This window comes from Phasianus colchicus, chromosome Z, assembly GCF_987193195.1.
Source record: "Phasianus colchicus chromosome Z, bPhaCol1.hap1.1, whole genome shotgun sequence".
NCBI classification, from domain to species: domain Eukaryota; kingdom Metazoa; phylum Chordata; class Aves; order Galliformes; family Phasianidae; genus Phasianus; species Phasianus colchicus.
Genome location: NC_143476.1, coordinates 5,091,693 through 5,112,732, shown reverse-complemented (window position 1 = coordinate 5,112,732; position 21,040 = coordinate 5,091,693). Strand labels below are relative to the sequence as shown.

Here is a 21,040-nt window from a genome sequence, read left to right as displayed (position 1 = left end):
CCTGATGTCTCATTGTTGGGGTCTATTGGAAACCACCACGATGACAAAAGAATGCCTGGGATTCCTCCGGCCCAAATGCCAAACCTTGCACTTGGCTGTGCTGAACCTCATGAGGTTCACCCAGGCCCACCTCTCAAGTCTGCTGAGCTCAAACAGATGTCATTTTTCTCGTGTCCTTCCATTCCGAGTCCATCTGTTCCCCAAAGCAAAAGAATTCTGACCAAGGCTGCAGTTGCAGCTGACTTCCCAAGGCTGCAAGACGTGGTGGTGACACAGCCTTGTGCTTCTGCATTGGTGCTCATCCCACGTTTCCTTTCTCTGTCTCGCAGGTCAGCTCCTGCTGGAAGCAGATGGTATCCCAGTGTGAATGAAGGTCAGTGCAGGAGCAGCTGCTGATGGGAGGAAGGAAGTCCATGCTGAAGAGCTCTGAAGCATCTGCAGGTATGGTTCTGGAGGAGGCAGCAGTGATGTCGGAGGGCTCCCCAGCAGGAAGCTGTCTCATCCAAATGCTTGCTGAGTGGTTGGAAGGGAGCTTTCTGCATGACAGCAGCACCAGCTGCTTGCTTCAAATGCTGCAAAGACAAGGATTAGCACGAGTTCCAGTATCTACAGTATCATCACGAATCACGATAGGATTACAATGTGTCCTCATACAAACGCAGCCATTTCTCTCTGAGTCCAGAGGCTGTCCGGAAAGCATCTTTGAGGTCTCTCACACCAAACCACTGATGTCCGTGTGGGATCTGACTCATTAGGGTATAGGGGTTAGGAACCACAGGCTGTCTTTTGAGAACAGGTTCAGTCATTTCCTTACATCTTGCACCAGCCAATACGTGCCGTCTGCCTTCCGTGCCGACAGGATTGGGGTGTTATAAGGCCACAGACAAGGTTCCAGAAGACCATCCTTAAGCACTGTCTGTGTTACAGCTTTTAGACCCACTCTCCCTTCTAAGGCTATGGGATATTGTTGCTGTTTCACAGCTCCACTCCCTCCTTGGGCAGTTCTTTGTAAGGGAAAATTGTGAGTCCACCCCGATTTCCTTCCCCTGCCCACAGCTTTGGATTCATTTCTTCTTCATCACAGCTGTTAACACATTCATTGACACCTGATATCTGTTTCACAGACTTGCAGCTGTAATCCTCATTTAGCTGTTAAATCTCTCCCCCATAAATCGGTCCCTGCTTCAGGCACAGAGAACAATTGCCCTGCAACTATTTTATCTTTCCATTTTAGTTCTGTGGTCTCCAAGAGTGGAGCTGTCATTTCTGATCCCTCAGCCCCAGTTATGCACAACAGCCACATCCAGATACACGTCTGGTACCTCTGAACTAGCTAATGCTGTAGGATGGAATGTTGTTTCTGCACTGGCTATCAAATGTGGGACAGGTCAGAAGCAGTACAGCACCATGTGTTTTGTAATTTGCCCTTAGAAACAGTTTGAAAAAGTAGAAAGACTTTATTAGTATTAGTAAAAAGAAGTTATTTCATAACATATGTTAGAAATACAGTTGGTCAATCATGTGATCAGTTCTCACTTACAGAACTGTAATAGTTACAAATTGCATGGGTATAGCATTAAGGACCAGAAAGCATGTTGTAAGGCCATTCTGTTTGGATAGGAGAAGCTCAGCAAAAGAAAAACAGACTCCAAAGAAGCCAGGGCCTCCACACAGGGCCGAATTGACTCACTCTGTGGGCAAGTTGGGATGCAACAGGCAGGCATCAAGAGACTCCCCTCTGTCCTCCTTCCAAACTTCTCTCTATTCAGGGATGAGCAGGTGTCCAGAAATAGTGGCCAAGTGTTGATAAGCAGCTGTCAGGCGTTCAATAATTAGTAGTATACCTGCTGAGCTAGCAAAAGTTGGTGTTTAGCCAGTCACACACACACACACAGAATGGCACGGGTTGGAAGGGACCTCAAGGATCAGGAATCTCCAACTCCCTGCCACAGGCAGGGCCACCAACCTCTGTACCACTGCACATATGAACATTGCTGGACAGAAACAGCAGTGTGGGAAAAAACTGTATACTGTGGATGCAAAGGGTGAATCAGAATGGCTTAACACCTGTCCAGCAAGGAAAAGCAATATCTTACCTGCTGTGCCATGCTCATGGCAACACCAATGCAGATGCCAGCAGGTGATGCCCACAAGGACAGCCAGCCTGGACTTATTTTCACTACATATCTTTGTCCTGATGTCCTTTTATGACCTGGGACATTTCTCCATCTCAGCAGAAGAGGGCAGGAGAGTTCCAAGGTGAGGGCACACTCTCCCCTGTTTATCTGGCACAAAAAGCGAAAGAGAAAATGAAAACCAGATGTGTTTCCCTGCCCATGGCAAACACCAGACTTTCCATCCTTACAGTCCTTCCTGACATCATCAGCAATGGAAAGAACATCCCACTCACCTTTGCCATGTCTGGCAGAGGTTGCAGCTCTTTCTATTGCATCCCTCTAGCTTTCAAGTCAAGAGCTCCTGTGTCCCACAAGGAAAAGCAACCATATACCTGCTTTGCCATGCTCATGAGAGCAGCAATGCAGATGCCAGCAGCTGATGCCCACAAGGACAGCCAGCCTGGACTTATTTTCATTACATATCTTTGTCCTGATGTCCTTCTAGAAGCTGGAACATTTCTCCATCTCAGCAGCAGAGGGCAGGAGAGTTCCAAGTTGCAGGCAAACTCTCCTCTTTTTCTGCCACCCAAAGGGAATATGAAAACCAGATGTGTTTCCAAGCCCATGGCAAACACCAGCCTTTCCATCCTTACAGTCCTTCCTGAAATCAGCAGCAATGGAAACAACATCCCACTCACCTTTGCCATGTCTGGCAGAGGCTGTAGCTCTTTCTATTGCATCCCTCTAGCTTTCAATTCAAGAGCTCCTGTGTCACACAAGGAAAAGCAATCTTTTACCTGCTTTGCCATGCTCATGGCAGCAGCAATGCAGATGCCAGCAGCTGATGCCCACAAGGACAGCCAGCCTGGACTTATTTTCATTACATATCTTTGTCCTGATGTCCTTCTTGAAGCTTGGATATTTCTCCATCTCAGCAGAAGAGGGCAGGATGGGTCCAAGGTGAGGGCACACTCTGCTCTTTATCTGGCACTCAAAGAGAAAGAGAAAATGAAAACCAGATGTGTTTCCCTACCCACGGCAAACACCAGCCTTTCCATCCTTACAGTCTTCCTGACTTCAGCACTAATTGAAACAACATCCCACTCACCTTTGCCATGTCTGGCTGAGGTTGCAGCTCTTTTCTATTGCATCCCTCTAGCTTTCAAGTCAAGAGCTCCTGTGTCACACAAGGAAAAGCAATCTTTTACCTTCTGTGCCATGCTCATGGCAGCAGCAATGCAGATGCCAGCAGCTGATGCCCACAAGGACAGCCAGCCTGGACTTACTTTCATTACATATCATTGTTCTGATGTCCTTCTAGAAGCTGGAACATTTCTCCATCTCAGCAGAAGAGGGCAGGAGGGGTCCAAGATGAGGGCACACTCTCCCCTGTTTATCTGGCACTCAAAGAGAAAGAGAAAATGAAAACCAGATGTGTTTCACACCCCATGGCAAACACCAGCATTTCCATCCTTACAGTCTTCCTGACTTCAGCAATAATTGAAACAACATCCCACTCAACTTTGCCATGTCTGGCAGAGGTTGCAGCTCTTTCCATTGCATCCCTCTAGCTTTCAAGTCAAGAGCTCCTGTGTCACACAAGGAAAAGCAATCTTTTACCTGCTGTGCCATGCTCATGTCAGCAGCAATGGAGATGCCAGCAGCTGATGCCCACAAGGACAGCCAGCCTGGACTTATTTTCATTACATATCTTTGTCCTGATGTCCTTCTAGAAGCTGGAACATTTCTCCATCTCAGCAGAAGAGGGCAGGAGGGGTCCAAGGTGAGGGCACACTCTACCCTGTTTATCTGGCACAAAAAGAGAAAGAGAAAATGAAAACCAGATGTGTTTCCCAGCCCATGGCAAACACCAGCCTTTCCATCCTTACAGTCCTCCTGACATCAGCAGCAACTGAAACAACATCCCACTCACCTTTGCCATGTCTGGCAGAGGTTGCAGCTCTTTCTATTGCATCCCTCTAGCTTTCAAGTCAAGAGCTCCTGTGTCACACAAGGAAAAGCAATCTTTTACCTGCTTTGCCATGCTCATGGCAGCAGCAATGCAGATGCCAGCAGCTGATGCCCACAAGGAAAGCCAGCCTGGAGTTATTTTCATTACATATCTTTGTCCTGATGTCCTTCTAGAAGCTCGAACATTTCTCCATCTCAGCAGAAGAGGGCAGGATGGGTCCAAGATGAGGGCACACTCTGCTCTTTATCTGGCACTCAAAGAGAAAGAGAAAATGAAAACCAGATGTGTTTCCCAGCCCATGGCAAACACCAGCCTTTCCATCCTTACAGTCCTTCCTGACATCAGCACTAATTGAAACAACATCCCACTCACCTTTGCCATGTCTGGCAGTGATTGCAGCTCTTTCTATTGCATCCCTCTAGCTTTCAAGTCAAGAGCTCCTGTGTCACACAAGAAAAAGCAACCTTTTACCTGCTGTGCCATGCTCATGGCAGCAGCAATGCAGTTGCCAGCAGCTGATGCCCACAAGGACAGCCAGCCTGGTCTTATTTTCATTACATATCTTTGTCCTGATGTCCTTCTAGAAGCTGGAACATTTCTCCATCTCAGCAGAAGAGGGCAGGAGGGGTCCAAGTTGCAGGCACACTCTCCTCTTTTTCTGGCACACAAAGAGAAAGAGAAGATGAAAACCAGATGTGTTTCCCAGCCCATGGCAAACACCAGCCTTTCCATCCTTACAGTCCTCCTGACATCAGCAGCAACTGAAACAACATCCCACTCACCTTTGCCATGTCTGGCAGAGGTTGCAGCTCTTTCTATTGCATCCCTCTAGCTTTCAAGTCTAGAGAACCTGTGTCACTCAAGGAAAAGCAATCTTTTACCTGCTTTGCCATGCTCATGGCAGCAGCAATGCAGATGCCAGCAGCTGATGCCCACAAGGACAGCCAGCCTGGACTTATTTTCAATACATATCTTTGTCCTGATATCTACTAGAAGATTGGATATTTCTCCCTCTGAGCAGCAGAGGGCAGGAGAGTTCAAAGGTGAGGGCAAACTCTCCTCTATTTCTCTAGCACTGAAAGATTAAGGCAAAATTAGAACCAGATGTCTTTCCCAGCTTATGGCAAACACCAGCCTTTCCATCCTTACAGTCCTTCCTGACATCAGCACTAATTGAAACAACATCCCACTCACCTTTGCCATGTCTGGCAGAGGTTGCAGCTCTTTCTATTGCATCCCTCTAGCTTTCAAGTCAAGAGCTCCTGTGTCACACAAGGAAAAGCAATCTTTTACCTGCTGTGCCATGATCATGGCAGAAGCAATGCAGTTGTCAGCAGCTGATACCCACAAGGACAGCCAGCCTGGACTTATTTTCATTACATATCTTTGTCCTGATGTCCTTCTTGAAGCTTGGATATTTCTCCATCTCAGCAGAAGATGGCAGGATGGGTCCAAGGTGAGGGCACACTCTGCTCTTTATCTGGCACTCAAAGAGAAAGAGAAAATGAAAACCAGATGTGTTTCCCTACCCACGGAAAAAAACCAGCCTTTCCATCCTTACAGTCTTCCTGACTTCAGCACTAATTGAAACAACATCCCACTCACCTTTGCCATGTCTGGCTGAGGTTGCAGCTCTTTTCTATTGCATCCCTCTAGCTTTCAAGTCAAGAGCTCCTGTGTCACACAAGGAAAAGCAATCTTTTACCTGCTGTGCCATGCTCATGGCAGCAGCAATGCAGATGCCAGCAGCTGATGCCCACAAGGACAGCCAGCCTGGACTTATTTTCATTACATATCTTTGTCCTGATGTCCTTCTTGAAGCTTGGATATTTCTCCATCTCAGCAGAAGAGGGCAGGATGGGTCCAAGGTGAGGGCACACTCTGCTCTTTATCTGGCACTCAAAGAGAAAATGAAAACCAGATGTGTTTCCCAGCCCATGGCAAACACCAGCCTTTCCATCCTTACAGTCTTCCTGACTTCAGCAATAATTGAAACAACATCCCACTCAACTTTGCCATGTCTGGCAGAGGTTGCAGCTCTTTCCATTGCATCCCTCTAGCTTTCAAGTCAAGAGCTCCTGTGTCACACAAGGAAAAGCAATCTTTTACCTTCTGTGCCATGCTCATGTCAGCAGCAATGGAGATGCCAGCAGCTGATGCCCACAAGGACAGCCAGCCTGGACTTATTTTCATTACATATCTTTGTCCTGATGTCCTTCTAGAAGCTGGAACATTTCTCCATCTCAGCAGAAGAGGGCAGGAGGAGTCCAAGGTGAGGGCACACTCTACTCTGTTTATCTGGCACAAAAAGAGAAAGAGAAAATGAAAACCAGATGTGTTTCCCAGCCCATGGCAAACACCAGACTTTCCATCCTTACAGTCCTCCTGACATCAGCAGCAACTGAAACAACATCCCACTCACCTTTGCCATGTTTGGCAGAGTTTGCAGCTCTTTCTATTGCATCCCTCTAGCTTTCAAGTCAAGAGCTCCTGTGTCACACAAGGAAAAGCAATCTTTTACCTGCTTTGCCATGCTCATGGCAGCAGCAATGCAGATGCCAGCAGCTGATGCCCACAAGGACAGCCAGCCTGGACTTATTTTCAATACATATCTTTGTCCTGATGTCTACTAGAAGATTGGATATTTCTCCCTCTGAGCAGCAGAGGGCAGGAGAGTTCAAAGGTGAGGGCAAACTCTCCTCTATTTCTCTAGCACTGAAAGATTAAGGCAAAATTAGAACCAGATGTCTTTCCCAGCTTATGGCAAACACCAGCCTTTCCATCCTTACAGTCCTTCCTGACATCAGCAGCAACTGACACAAAATCCCACTCACCTTTGCCATGTCTGGCAGAGGTTGCAGCTCTTTCTATTGCATCCCTCTAGCTTTCAAGTCTAGAGAACATGTGTCACTCAAGGAAAAGCAACCTTTTACCTGCTGTGCCATGCTCATGGCAGCAGCAATGCAGACGCCAGCAGCTGATGCCCACAAGGACAGCCAGCCTGGACTTATTTTCATTACATATCTTTGTCCTGATGTCCTTCTAGAAGCTGGAACATTTCTCCATCTCAGCAGAAGAGGGCAGGAGGGGTCCAAGTTGCAGGCACACTCTCCTCTTTTTCTGGCACACAAAGAGAAAGAGAAGATGAAAACCAGATGTCTTTCCCTGCCCATGGCAAACACCAGCCTTTCCATCCTTACAGTCCTTCCTGACATCAGCAGCAACTGACACAAAATCCCACTCTCCTTTGCCATGTCTGGCAGAGGTTGCAGCTCTTTCTATTGCATCCCTCTAGCTGTCAAGTCAAGAGCTCCTGTGTCACACAAGGAAAAGCAATCTTTTACCTGCTTTGCCATGCTCATGGCAGCAGCAATGCAGATGCCAGCAGCTGATGCCCACAAGGACAGCCAGCCTGGACTTATTTTCAATACATATCTTTGTCCTGATGTCCTTCTAGACGGTGGGTCATTTCTCCATCTCAGCTGCAATGGTCAAAAAGGGTCCAAGTTTAGGGCACACTCTCCTCATGGCCTCTTGCACTCAAAGACAAAGGGAACATGAAAACCAGAAGTGTTTCTTTGCCCATTGCAGACACTAGCCTTTCCATCCTGACAGTCCTTCCTACAATCACCTGGAATTGAAACAACATCCCCCACATCTCTTTTTTGTACTTATTCATGCATGAATAATAATAATTAGAATTTTTCTGTAAATCTTATTTCTGCATGGAAACAATCAGATAACCGGAGCTTTTTTCTCTAAAACAATCCTGCAAATTTGCATTGCTTATCTATGTACGCAAAATGTTTTTGCCATTCATCTCAAATATCAATACATCTGGCAAAATAAGATAGGAAAAGTATTTACAGACATTTTTGGACATAGATTACTTCTGGTCAAGTGGGAAAGAATCCCTAAGCTGCAATCATGAAATTACTTTATCACTTTCTCTGATTTGCCAGTGTTACTAAAAGGGAAATAGGACACAGGCTTTTTATAGCAGCTGCCAATTTAAGAATGATAATAAGGTTTATTATTCTTGGCTAAGATCAAAGTCCCGCATTTCAGGATTATCTCCAGCTCATCAAGTATAATTAACAGTTTTGGATAGCCACATTATTCTATAGCAATATTGTCTTCCTGCAAGGAATTTCATTGTTTTGACACGTGCCACAGGTTGTTAATAGATTGCCTGATTACCATTTATTTTTTTTATTGGCTTATGATGACCACAGAAAATTATACAGCAGCACCATAAAAACTTTAAATCCTATCCCATGTATCTGCATTCATACGAAAATAATATTGGAAAGCATTGCTGAAACTAAGATTACAAAATAAAGCAGAGGACAATTTCAGTGAAAGCCTGCAGGTTTCACAGCTCTGCCCATTTCAAACCCCTGAAGACATCCACGGGTTTCCTGCTGTGGGACACAGGCACTCACCTGCAGCTCAGCACTGCCTGCTCATGCCTGCGCACACCTTCAGGCTGGAACCAAGGAAATCCTCAGCAAAGACATCAGTACACTTTTGTTATGATGACTTTCATAAAGAAGCATCAAATATTTCTTCACGAGAAATACTGCAAGTCCCTTTGACACTAACCCTTGTTTTAAATGTTTAGATTTGTGCTTCATTCAGGCGTGCTGTCACTCCCAAAAAGATTTTTATTCTTTTTCATTCTGAGGAACACAGTGATTTCTGGTTGTTTACTGACTGTAGGCACAGCAATACTCCTGCACCTTCAGGGAAACAGCAAATCCATCTCTTTCACACCCTACTTCTATCAAGCTCATTCACCTTACAAGGTATTTATTGCAAGCAGCTCTTCCAAAAATGAAGATTAGCAGAACCTGCAACCCAGGACACCTCAGTAAGCCAGTACTTTTCATCTCCTGAAGGTGTAGGTAGACACAGAGCTGGAACATCTTTTCCAGAGCTGTGTGATGCTATCTCATCTGTGTTCCTTTACTGTTGACTCAGTGTCACTTCTTATCTAACCTGGTTGCATCCCAGGATTTCTGGTGCCAAAAATAAACTGACAGCTTTCATCACTAGTTAAAAGGAAACTGCAATAGGAAAAGCAATTTTTCTGATTTCTCTGTTGATCAGAGATGCTTCGTGCAAGCCTGATGCGGTAGAAACAATATCAGCTTTAGACTGACAGTCATTGGAGCAGAATCCTTTCACTGATGAAATCCCACAGTCCTGATTCATACAACACTGACACTGGAGGACACAGTAGTTTAGATGAGAGCGCATTAAAAATGACTAAGTTAAGGTCTCAGAAATAGCAAAGAGTGACAAGTATGAAAAAAAAGAAGTTGCAGAAACTGCTTCAGTTTGGCACTCTGGCATAAAGTATGACAACACACAACCTGCCTGTGCAGTTCCAGAAGCAGAAGAAAGCCGTAACCAAGACTTGTTCTCATCTGCTCTGAAAGTCCACTGGGACAAGGCCACTTTTCTCTGACGTGCTTCCAGAAGTATCACTTCTGAGCACTGTGCCAGGGAGTTACAAGATACTGTTTGTGTGTACAGAGGAGAAAAAGACGTCTGTCTGGAAACAGACTTGGTGAAGGAGAAGCAGCATTTTCCAGAGTACTTCAGAAAGAACTGAGCACTGCCCCAAGAGCTTCAGAGCGGCAGGCTGTCACAGTGTGCCAACCAGCTCAGCTGTGAGTTGGCACTGAAGCTGCACCACAGGGAGAACAAAGCCCCCTGTGCACCCTTGGAGAGCCAAGGGTTGGAGATTCATGAACCTTGAGCTCCTTTCCAACCCGGGCCATGCTGTGATTCTGGGATTCTCACCTTTGCCTCATCTGGCAGAGGGAGGCAGCTCTTTCTCTTGTCTCCCTATGGCTGTCAGGTCACCAGGGCCAGTGTCACACAGGGAACTGCAAACACTGTGTGTGCTGTGCCCTGCCCATGGCAGCACAGAGGCAGCTGCCAGCAGCTGATGCCCACAAGGACAGCCAGCCTGGACTTCCTTTGATTCCTTCCCTTTGGATCAGCGTCCTTCAGGAAGGCGGAACATCTCTCCAGCTGAGCAGCAGAGGACAGCAGGGCTTCGTTGTCTGGGCATGTTCTCTTCTGGCCCTCTGGCCCTCACAGACACAGGAGGAGGACACAGAGGCTGCTGTCACACAGCCAGCCCTGCCTCTCAGGTCAGCTCTCAGGCCATCCTCTCTCCCCTCAGCAGCAGCTCACTGTTCTGCACTCCTCTGGCCTGGGCTGGCAGAGGTGTGCAGCAGTTCTGCTGATCTCCCAGTGCTGGCCATGTCTGCAGTGCCTGTGTGAAAGACACAGGAAGCTGCCAGCATTGCACTGCTCTGCTGTGCCCCTGCCATCACCGAGTTTGCTGTCAGCAGCTGCTGCTACACGTCCATTCAGGCACAGGCCTTTCCTTCCTGGCCCTCTTTCCCCCCCTCTCTCCTCTGCTCTCTCTCGTGCTCCCCTTTGGCCTGGGCTGGCTGAGCAGTGCAGGCCTTGTTGTTGCTCCCTGGGCCAACTACGTCACGGTTCCCCGTGACTCTGCCAGCTGCTCTGACACAGCGACTGCGTCCTCAGTGTGGATTCCAGAATGCGACAGACGTCCAGAGAAGACTTCCAGGGCTGATTGGAACATGCTGCCATCAAGAACTGCCATGGCTCAGGCCCCCTGGGAATCTGCTCACAGCGAAAGCTGCTGTCACTCTGTGTGGGCACAGCCTTGTCTGTGTAGGCCTGCTCACACTGCAGCCCCTGTCTGCACCAGAACCGTGCCGATCCACCTTCTCTTGGCCTCCTTGCCTGCATGGAAAAGGGCAGCTTGGGCTGAAGTCCCTCAACTTTCAGATGGCCGAGTGAAGTCTCTGAGCCCTGGTGACCCACGCAGCTCTTCAGCCTGCTGACCTGCTCTGCTGGGGCTGTCTTAAAAGGCAGAGGGCACGTTATCCTCATGTCCCCACATCCATCCCTCTTAGCATACTGTAGGCCAGTTCCTAAAAGGACACCTGCACAATCTCTCTGAATGTTAATCAACATGTAGTTAGTTTTCAGTGGTGATTAGCTATGTGTTTAGTCAGAGGTGCAATGGTTCTAATGGTGAGAGAAAGACATTCCCAGTTGTCATCAGGTGGAACACACTTCAGACTGGAATCCTCAAGCAGACTGCAGTCAAGCTTTCTTTATTACTCGTTGTTGTTATCAATTCAGATGCATCTCTTAATTCCTGCTTGAATGAACATTCTGTAATAATCTGCTGAGACAGTGCAAGGCTTGACAATGAGACCATAGTTTATGAAAGCAGCACTTTTTACTTCCTTTACAAGTTCTTATCTGAATGCTAAATGCAACATCAATTCACTTCTCACTGGGTTGAACGTTTTAAATATTTGGTAAATATAAGGTTCTAAATCTGACATTTAATATGAAAATATTAAAATTCCTTGTAAGTACTTTTTTGTTAGAATGCCAGATGCTAAAGGGATGAAGTGGCACAAGAAAGCAAAATGTCTCTGCTGATGGCAGGAAGGACTGTAAGGATGGAAAGGCTGGTGTTTGCCATGGGCAGGGAAACACATCTGGTTTTCTTGTTCCCTTTGTCTTTGAGTGCCAGAAAAATAGAGGAGAGCGTGCCCTCACCTTGGACCCCTCCTGCCCTCTGCTGCTGAGATGGAGAAATGTCCCACCTCCTGCAAGGACATCAGGACAAAGGTAAGTATTGGAAATAAGTCCAGGCTGGCTGTACTTGTGGGTATCTGTTGCTGGAAAATTTAATGGCATTAAACTGCCTAGATAATGAAAGAATGAGGGTGACAATAGAATGGTACGTAATCACAGTACAATGAAAAAAGTATGCAGGGTGCAGGAAGGGAGGTGTGGACATTCTGAGTTGCAACTCTTTATTTGCTCCAGAAAGCTCTATCAGAATGGAAGACTGAAGGAAATATTTGAGTGTTTTTTTAATGTGACTGGATGAAAGATGCATGTGGCAAATTGAATAACTGAGTGGTAAAGGGACATAGATACCTCACTGTTTCATGGAACCTTTCAATTAAGCATCTGAGCACTGTGTACAGGACTTGGGAATATAAGTATTAGAGGATCATGGAATATCTGTATTTGGAAGGGACCTCGAGGATCATGTATTCCACCTCCTGGTTCCACACCGGACCTCCTATGGGTCAAGCCCTGTGTCTGAGAGCATTGTGCAAATGCTCTTTGGCCTTTGTCAGCTCAGTGCCAAACCACTGCCCTGGGGAGCCAGTGCCAAATTCCATGTATCTAGTTCATCCTACAGAATGATGCCAAGAACAGTTATAGAGATGGACTTACAAACAAAATTCTTGTCTTGAATTAATGGTACACTCACCATTTCAAAAAAAAAGAAAAAAAAAAAATCAAAGCCACATTCTTACTCTGGCATTTTACAGTATTGTCAGATTTTTGTAATTCTGTTGTGTCAGATCAAGGTTCTCTCATCGTGAAATAATGACCATGTTCTCTTTTCAGATCTAAACATACAAATGCTAAAGGCAGCAGTGCTGTTCAAGAGTACATTACCAGCTCAAACACTGCTTTGGCTATAAAACTGAAGGTAGTAAGGAATTTTATCAAGGAGTTAGAATAAAACATGTAAGTGTAGATTTAAAAGCAACCTGTATTGTTACTTAGAGTTTGATATAGTGTAATCCAATGCACAGTACTTGTAACGTGTGTTTTACAAAATGCTTTGCAATGTAGGCATCTATCAAGATGAATGCTGCAAGTTCTAATATGTCCATGACCTTTTCAAACTGTTCCTTACTCCTACACATCACTACGAGTAGTTCTTCTGTCAGGAAGGATCACCTGAGTAATTAACCTGTGACCTTAAGTTTGGAATTAAATGCATACAGTGGAAGTAAGAGCTGTGGGTTATTTTGCTCTTTCAGTGTTGAACAGCCGAGGTGTTTTGTTTTGGAGGGTGGATGGTGATGGGACAAGTGGGGAATGGCTTTAAACTGAGACGGGGGTTGTTGAGGTTTAGGTTGGATGTGAGGAGGAAGTTTTTCAGCCAGAGGGTGGTGAGGCACTGGAACAGGTTGCCCAGGGAGGCTGTGGATGCCCCATCCCTGCAGGCATCCAAGGCCAGGCTGGATGTGGCTCTGGGCAGCCTGGGCTGCTGGTGGGCAGGTTAGAAAGCCCACAGGACTTTATTGCAGCCCTGGGTGCAGGGGGATCACTGCTCCTAGCATGCACACAGAAGAGCTGGAGCACACAGGTGATGTACATTCCACTTGTGAACATTCCTGCAATTGCAGAGAGCGTGCGCCTGTTCCAATCACTGCTGCACAGATTAAAAACTGATTGCAGATGAGCTGTTTTGGTATGGGGTTCTTGCCAACGGTCTGCAGTGGCTGTGTGATTCCTCGGGGAGTTGCTCTCCAGCCCAAAGGTCATGTCCTAAGTCGACCAGATCCCGTTTGTGTCCAGAAATGGCTGACAACAGATCAGCTGCTGGTCAAGTTTCTAACATCACACTGGCCTTGCTCCAGTGTCTGTGTCATCAGCCCCAGCACATACGGTGCACCTCTTCAAGGCTTTGGAACACTGAGACTCTGCACTTGGGCTCCAGACATCCTGCTGCACCAAGAGGTTATTCTAGCTTTGGTATCTTGCAACTTTGTATATAACTACATCACTGTAATCATAAATGTCTAGGAGCATGGAGATGGAGAAATTAATCTTCCTGTAATTCTCTGTACTGCAGCCCCGTGGTTGTCAACACCTAATGCAATATTGAAATTTCAGTTGAGAAATTGAAAGCTGTCCCTAACAAAAAAACATCTGCATTTGTTATTGAAATCACACTGAGGATCAATAAATCCAAATGCTTCTAGCATAACCACGATTATAGGCAGTGTTTAGACAAGCTCTTACAAGAAAACCATGAACACAAGGCTAAAGAGAGACTAAGTGATGCACTCTGCAGGAATACTCATGGAAGTCTTCACAGTGCAGGAGTCTGATCTGATTACAGATGCTGTGCTTTAAGTACCCCTTATCATATCTTTTTTTTCACTGTTGTGCAGGGGTTGGACTCAGTGATCTCTGGAGGCTGGAGATGCTGTTTGCTAATGGAAGATGGCAGATGGAGAGAGGAAAAGCAAGTGAAAGGCATGCTGTGCATAGCCACCACATGGCATCTGCAGCATTTCCCCCTGCACAAAGGAGGAGCAGCTCACAAGCTTGGCCTGGGCCAGGGAAGGGAGCAGACAAACATCTGGACCGACCCCAAACGAGCTGGTTCTGCAGGTTGGGTGTCTTCTGCTGCTTGTCTCACATCCTGCTGCTCAGCGGTAGATTTGTTCCTGCTCAGTGCTAACAGGAAACTCACACAGCATTTCTGTTTCAGCTGTGCCAACGCTTTGATCCCTTGCTGCTTGGATGGGGCGTTTGAAGAATGATGCCTGTGCTGATGTCCAGCCAGGCTTTGGGGATGAGTCTCCACACCAGGGTCCGTCTGACAGGACTGAGGGTTGGGGATCCAGCCAGGTCGAGTCCAGCGTGCTTTGCTCTTGTTCTTAGTGCTTGTTTTTGCTCAGGAGGGCAGGAGGTGAACCTCGTGAACCAATGCCTGCAGACTGGGTTTGCAGAGAAAGAGGTCCTGCAGGCCTTGTGTGACAGCCACGGAGCTGCAGCGAGGCTGCATCAGTGTAAAACACCAGAGATCCACAGAGGTGTGAAGGGGAGCTGTGGGCTGCAGTCACGCAGGAAGGGATGTGCATGCTCGGGGTTTGGTTGTTGTGTGTGTGTTAAGTGACTGTGATACCACTGCTGGGTCAGTGTGAGTGTACGGAACAAGTGTGACAGCCTTTTTGATGGAGCCCTGTGAAAGGAGTCCTATGGACTTGAGATCCAACTGTCAGCCTGTGGGCATCATCCAGGAGTTGGGGTAGGGGATGAGGCAAGGGAAGTTGGGCTGAGAAAGGGATAAAGCAGTCTGGCAGCAGTTCTGTGTTTCTCCCATCTCCTGCTTTATTTCCTTCCAGGTGAAATAGATGGGTGCTGCAACATGCCCTTGAATGTAACAAAAGCCACTCTAGTGTGGATTTGACATGGGCCCAGCACTGCAAGGTACGCTGCTGGGAGGAAGCGTCCATCTGGCTGAGGGCAGGAAGGCCCTCCAGAGGGATGCACTGAGGCCAGTTGTGCGAGGCTCAACAAGAGCAAGCGCCAGGTCCTGCGCTTTGGTCATGACGACCCCGTGCCAGCTTCTCCAGGATTTGGCTGGGGTAGAATTCCAAGCAGCCCCTGATTCCAGAACGTTGGGCTGGGCTGTTGGAATCTTCTGCCCTTGTGACTGGTCTTGCCTCCCCACCCTGTCCGTCGTGGTGGAGCAGCCTGGTGGCCCTCAGTGATGTCATAAGGGCTAGAATGAGGGGAGGAGCAGTGCGTGCTGCGTCCCTTCATTGGAGCGCTGGAGCTCTGACTGAGCAGCTCGCTTGTTGCACTTGTGCACCGACTGCGTCCCTTTGTCTTCACACCGTCCTGTGCAGCACCTTGTAGGTAAGCTGAGACAGTGTGGGAGAGACGGGGGGACAGTGAGTGCTGAGAACTGCTGGCTGGCGGAGCTCATAGGATCACATTATCTCCATCAGCAGAGGGGTGGCCATGAGGGACAGGGAGGTGATCGTCCCCCCCGCTCTGCTCTTGTGAGGCCCCAGCTGCAGTACAGTGTCCAGAAAGACAGGGAGCTGCTGGAGAGGGTCCAGAGGCGAGCCACAGAGATGATCAGGGGACTGGAGCACCTCCCCTGCAAAGACAGGCTGAGGGAGCTGGGCTTGTTCAGCCTGGAGAAATGAAGGCTGTGGGGTGACCTCATGGCAGCCTTCAGTACCTAAAGGGAGCCTAAAAAGAGGAGGGAACTAACTCTTTGAAAGGGTAGATAACAGCAGGATAAGGGGAAATGGTTTTAAGTTGAAAACTTAAGTTTTTAAGTTGAGGGAGGGAAGATTTTGTTTTTTCCCTCGTAATCTTTGCTAAACCATGGAAGCAAACTGACCTGCTCTTTCTCTCTCCTCTCTCCACCCTCTGCCTGCTACCCTGGTGCAGCTTTTGCTCGTGGAAGATCAGACCAAAGTGACAAGGAACGGCTGCGGATTCGTGAGATTTGTCTCCCTCGTTCTGATCTCTTGCCAGGTACCTGCCATGGTTTGTCCCCCCACATGCTTTAGCAGCCCGTGACGCCCCGTGTTTAGTAACACAGCCTCATCCAGCTTTGATGGGACACTGGTCACGTGTGGGTTTTCTCCACGTGCTCTGCAGCTCAGCCCTCAGAAGGATGCTGTCTGTGGTGCTGTGACCAGCTGGTCTACAGGAAACCAATCCCTTAGGCAAAGAGTCCCAGCCCCAGCTTGTGCAGAGCTGCACAGCATCACCAGGGACACCAGCAGGCGTGCTTGGGCTGTGTGAGTGTGCCCGACAGCTGTAGGGAGCACAGCAGAGATGTGAACAGAGAAAATAAAAGGGTGTTTCTTTTCAGTTCCAGCTTGTCACACCTACGCTGATGGCTGTGGCGTGCAGCGAGATCAGCTGTGGGCCTGACCTGGCATGGACAGAGGTAGAGTATGAAGCTCTGATTGGTCTTTGTTCCCTGACTGCAGCCAGCAGAGTGAGCCGCAGATGTGCTCTCCTGCTTTCCAAGAGAGCTCCTCTGTGGCAAGACAGTAGTGCAAGCGTGGCAAGTTTATAAAAGTACCAGAGCCATCTCGGGTGTTGTGTTTGTCCTCTACTGACTTTTCCCTTGAAATGGCTGCAGAAACAACAATCATTCTCTGCTCTGTTTGGCCTCGCTGTTGGTTGGACTGCTCAAGAGAGCTGCTTGGTGCTTGCAGTGGCACTGTTTGCACCTTGTAACTGCAGCCGTAGCTTTGGTTTCCCTCTTCACGGTCTCCTAGCATCTGAAACAGTCAGCCTTCCTGCACAAAGAGCGCAGGAAAGGAGGGGGCAAAATGGACAAGGCCACCTGTCTGCGTCAGTGCCATTGCTGATTAGTCTGGGTGGGGAGAGATGCAACCTTGCATTGCCTGGCGTGTGCCTGCTGCACACCAGGGAGAGAAACAGCCGTTATTAGACTTGCAGTTCCTTCTGAAGTGCCCATGATAAGGACCGAGTGCATTTCCTGCAGCTTTCTCTGCAGATGTGCTCCTCACCTTGAAATCCTCCTTGTTGGTTCCCAGCTCCTCACCGTGGCCTGTGCTCTCTGTTTCAGGCTGAGAACAAGGGGAAGCCCCTGCTGGACCATGAGGTGGCACCTGTGAATGTTCCAGCTGTTGCTGCTGCCCATGCTATTAAGAGATACGTTGCCCAGGCAGCGGATGAACTCTCCTTTGAGGTAAGCAGTTCAAGGCGTTCCTTGTTGTTCAGTTTTACAATGGCAAATGCCTTCAGAGCTGCACTGGTGCAAGTGCTCTCATGCTCGGCGAAGTTTGGCAGTGCAGAAGAATGCAGTCATTTGAGCTGTGCTTTCCTCCCAGCCGTGCTGAAGCTGGGATTGACGTTGCAATCTCTTGCAGGTGGGAGACATCGTGTGTGTCATCGACATGCCACCAAAGGAGCTGACCCCCTGGTGGAGAGGCAAGCTCGGCTTCCAGGTAGGCACAAGCTTCAGACTGGAGAGTGCAACTTCAGTAAAGGCAGGAATCTCAGCTTAGAGCTGCTCTGCCTGGACAGGATGGGTAATGGACATAAACAGTTTCCCTGTGTCGGTGTCAGAGGACCTTGCCTTTGGCTGCAAATGTTGAAAAATTATTACCTTTATGCTGTGAACTATGGCCATTTTCTGCTGGATAGTCTTAGAAAGCATCAGGCAAGCACGTTCCGAGGGAAATGTTACGTGGCTTTAGGTTTAACAGTTCAGATCTGAGAAGTGCTGCATGCAATAGTTGGCTTCTCTTCTTGTTACAGGTTGGATTTTTCCCAGGGGAGTGTGTGGAACTCATTAATAAGAACATTCCTGAGGCACTCATCAATTCTGTGCCAAAGCCAGGTAGGGATGTTACATTTGATGGTGTGGGGAAGCAAAATGAAGTCTTTTTTGGGGTGGTTCCATGTTTAATACCTCCTTTATCCATGCCACACTGTCCTCTGGGTTGATGATTCTTCATGCACACCATGGGGCAGAGATTTGGCCCAATCCTCCTGTGTTTATTATTGGACTTGGGGAATGTATAGAATCTTCATAGAATGGCTTGGGATGGAAGGGACCTCAGGGATCATCATGCTCCAACCCTCCCGCCTCAGGATGGTCTCCCAGCCCCCACATTTAATGTGAGACTAGACCAGGCTGCCCAGGGCCCCATCCAACCTGGCCTTGGGCTCCTCCAGAGATGGGGAAAATCCCTTTTTGTATGTACTGGTTGGTAATGTTCTTCCCGTTCTGACGTGCTCTGTAGAATGTGCTGTGCTCGGCCTCGTCCAACGGAGCCAGACCTGAAATGACCTGGTTTCTTCCTTTTGTTGTGCAGTGCCCAAGAAACGCAGCAAGATCCTCACCTTCCTTCGTTCCTTGGTGAAGGCCCGCCCAAAGAAACCGACCGAGCGGGAGGTGGAGAAGGAAAGGGTGTTTGGCGGTGACCTGGGAGAGCATCTTCTCCACTCCGGTCGTGATGGTAAGGAGCTGCCCATTCCTGAGATCTTCCTCTGCTGGGCATCTAAAGAAGATGAAAGGGAGCTCATATCTAGCAGGGGGCAGGCTGATAGCAGTGGAGACACGTGTAATGGGAGTTGATGGCTGAAGGATAAAGTGAGGCGGATGCTCCTAAGAGACAAGCACATCTGTATTTGCTTCAGCCAAGCCTGGCTGGGCTTAGTGGATGGGATGTGAAGCACAGCCTGCAGCACGACTGAATCAGGAGCTCCACTGACGGCTGGCACGTGTTCTTCAGTCCCCCAGGTCCTCCAGAGCTGCGCTGAGTTCCTTGAGCAGCACGGCGTGGTGCAGGGGATATACCGCCTGTCCGGCGTCGCGTCCAACATCCAGAGACTGCGGTAAGAGTGCTGCGACTGACACAGCCTGAGTGCATCTGGTGTGGCTTTGGGCTTGCCTTCCTCTCGCTCAACCGGGTTTGCGTCCCTCTCTCCAGGCAGGAATTTGAGTCGGAGCAGATTCCTGAGCTCACCGTCCGTGACATTCACAGCGTGAGCTCCCTCTGCAAGATGTACTTCAGGGAGCTCCCGAACCCTCTGCTCACCCACCAGCTGTACGGCAAGTTCTCGGTAAGCACAAGGCCACGTCTTTCATTTCCCTCTTCCTGGGCCTCTTGGCAGATGGCTGCAGCAGTGCCCCAGCTCGGAGGCCCTTTTGCTGTCAGCCCCACGAGGTTTACTCGCAGTGGTGTACTAGCCTGATTGGTGTCTCGCTCCCTTTCTGCACTACTCCAGGATGCTGTTGGTGCCGCTACAGAGGAGGAGCGGCTGCTCAGAATGCAGGACGTCATCCAGCAGCTGCCCGCTCCTCACTACAGGTCAGTGCTGCCCTCGGCCTGCTGAGCTCAGCCCTGCTGCATTGCAGAGGGCAACGATGCGGTTCCAGCCTTTGTCTTTCTGAATTGCAGCACGGCATGCTCGTTGGTGCTGAACGTTTGCCTCTCTTGTTTTCCAGGACACTGGAGTACCTGATGAGACACTTGGCGTGTCTGGCTGGGAGCTCCACCATTACAAACATGCATGCCAAGAACCTAGCCATTGTGTGGGCTCCAAACCTCTTAAGGTAAACTTCTGCTTCTGTTTCAACACAACGCTTCATCTGTTCTCCAGGGAAAAAAAACCAGTCCTCCCTTTTTCTCCATCAAATTTGCTCCACTCCTGTAAAATCTGTGGCTGACAGCAGAGCGGGAGCCTGGGCTGTTCTCCAACCCCACGGGCACAATGTCTAGGTGACAATTTCTGCAGTCTTGTTGAGATGGGACTGACGTGTCCTTGATCATCCAGGGGAATTTCTGCAGTGGCATCACTGATTGCCCACTGCGGAATTCTCCAGAGCCTCAGCTGACAGCTTTTGGCTGCAACAATTCAGACTCGGGGAAACGGTCTTGGAGAAATGACTTCTAAAATCTGCCTTTTCTACAGATCACAGCAGAACGAGTCTGCCTGCGCCAGCGGAAGAGCTGCCTGCATGGAGCTGCAGACGCAGTCGGATGTGGTGGAATTCATCATCAACCACACAGACGTCCTCTTCGGCTCCAAATCCAGAGCAGACATTGCAGATGCAGCAGGTGAGTGTCTTCCTCCATTAGCTTGATCTTGACCTGACACCTTGATCAAATGCAGGCCTTCTCCAGGACCTCTGAGATACTCTTTTACCATCAAGGGGACAGCAGACCTCTGGGCTTCCATTAGGGTATGGCATCCTGTTGCTGGATGCTGAGAATGTCCAAGCCCAAACTTCACAAGGAGGAAACCGTCATTATTATGTTTGCACGCAGGAGAAGCTTGATGCAAGTGTGGCAGCGAAGCTTTCTCAGTTCCCTGCCCCCATTTCCTTGGGTTTTTCCTTGCCTATTTTGATACAGTAAGCTGCTCCTAGTTATAACCATGTCCTTTGCCATAAACTGACCTCTGCCCACATGATTATTTTGGGCTCCTCTTCTTCCAGTGGCTCGGATAAGCAAGCCTGAGAAAAGTACAGCACCTCCCCCAGAACTGTGGTGGCTGTGCTGCTGCTTTCTGATCCTCGCTCTTACCTGTGGTTTTCCCTGACAGGGCACAATTCTCTCCCAGGGCCCAAGTCTGTGGGGGTCTCTTCTGCTGCCACAAAGCTGCTCAGCCTGGAGGAGGCACAGGCACAGAGGCGAGGCCACAGCAGCTCTCCTGTTGTGACAGAGAGCAGCCGGGACATTGAAGTGGAAGAAAGCCCTGCAGCTGGGCAGGGCAAATTCCACACCGTCATTGACTTTCCATCTGACAGGTAAAGAGGACTTTC

The 21,040-nt window shown here is 48.6% G+C and overlaps 1 protein-coding gene across 1 annotated transcript; it reads left to right on the top strand.

Annotated features, from left to right (window-relative positions):
- The first annotated feature begins 16,203 nt into the window (after positions 1–16,203).
- LOC149912288 (rho GTPase-activating protein 32-like) lies at positions 16,204–20,359 on the top strand. Its single transcript, XM_090130757.1, has 11 exons — positions 16,204–16,257; positions 16,601–16,678; positions 17,330–17,452; positions 17,634–17,711; positions 18,025–18,106; positions 18,585–18,728; positions 19,005–19,107; positions 19,203–19,335; positions 19,501–19,583; positions 19,721–19,828; positions 20,188–20,359. The coding sequence occupies exons 2-11, from the start codon at positions 16,625–16,627 to the stop codon at positions 20,357–20,359; spliced, it is 1,080 nt and encodes a 359-aa protein (XP_089986883.1). The 5' UTR covers positions 16,204–16,257; positions 16,601–16,624.
- Positions 20,360–21,040: the final 681 nt, after the last annotated feature.

Coding starts and splice junctions, on each gene's coding strand:
- LOC149912288 (XM_090130757.1), top strand. CDS start 16,625: ATGGCTGTGGCGTGCAGCGAGATCAGCTGTGGGCCTGACCTGGCATGG. Junction 19,336..19,500: donor AGCTGTACGGCAAGTTCTCG/GTAAGCACAAGG, acceptor GCACTACTCCAG/GATGCTGTTGGTGCCGCTAC. Junction 19,829..20,187: donor TGGGCTCCAAACCTCTTAAG/GTAAACTTCTGC, acceptor CCTTTTCTACAG/ATCACAGCAGAACGAGTCTG.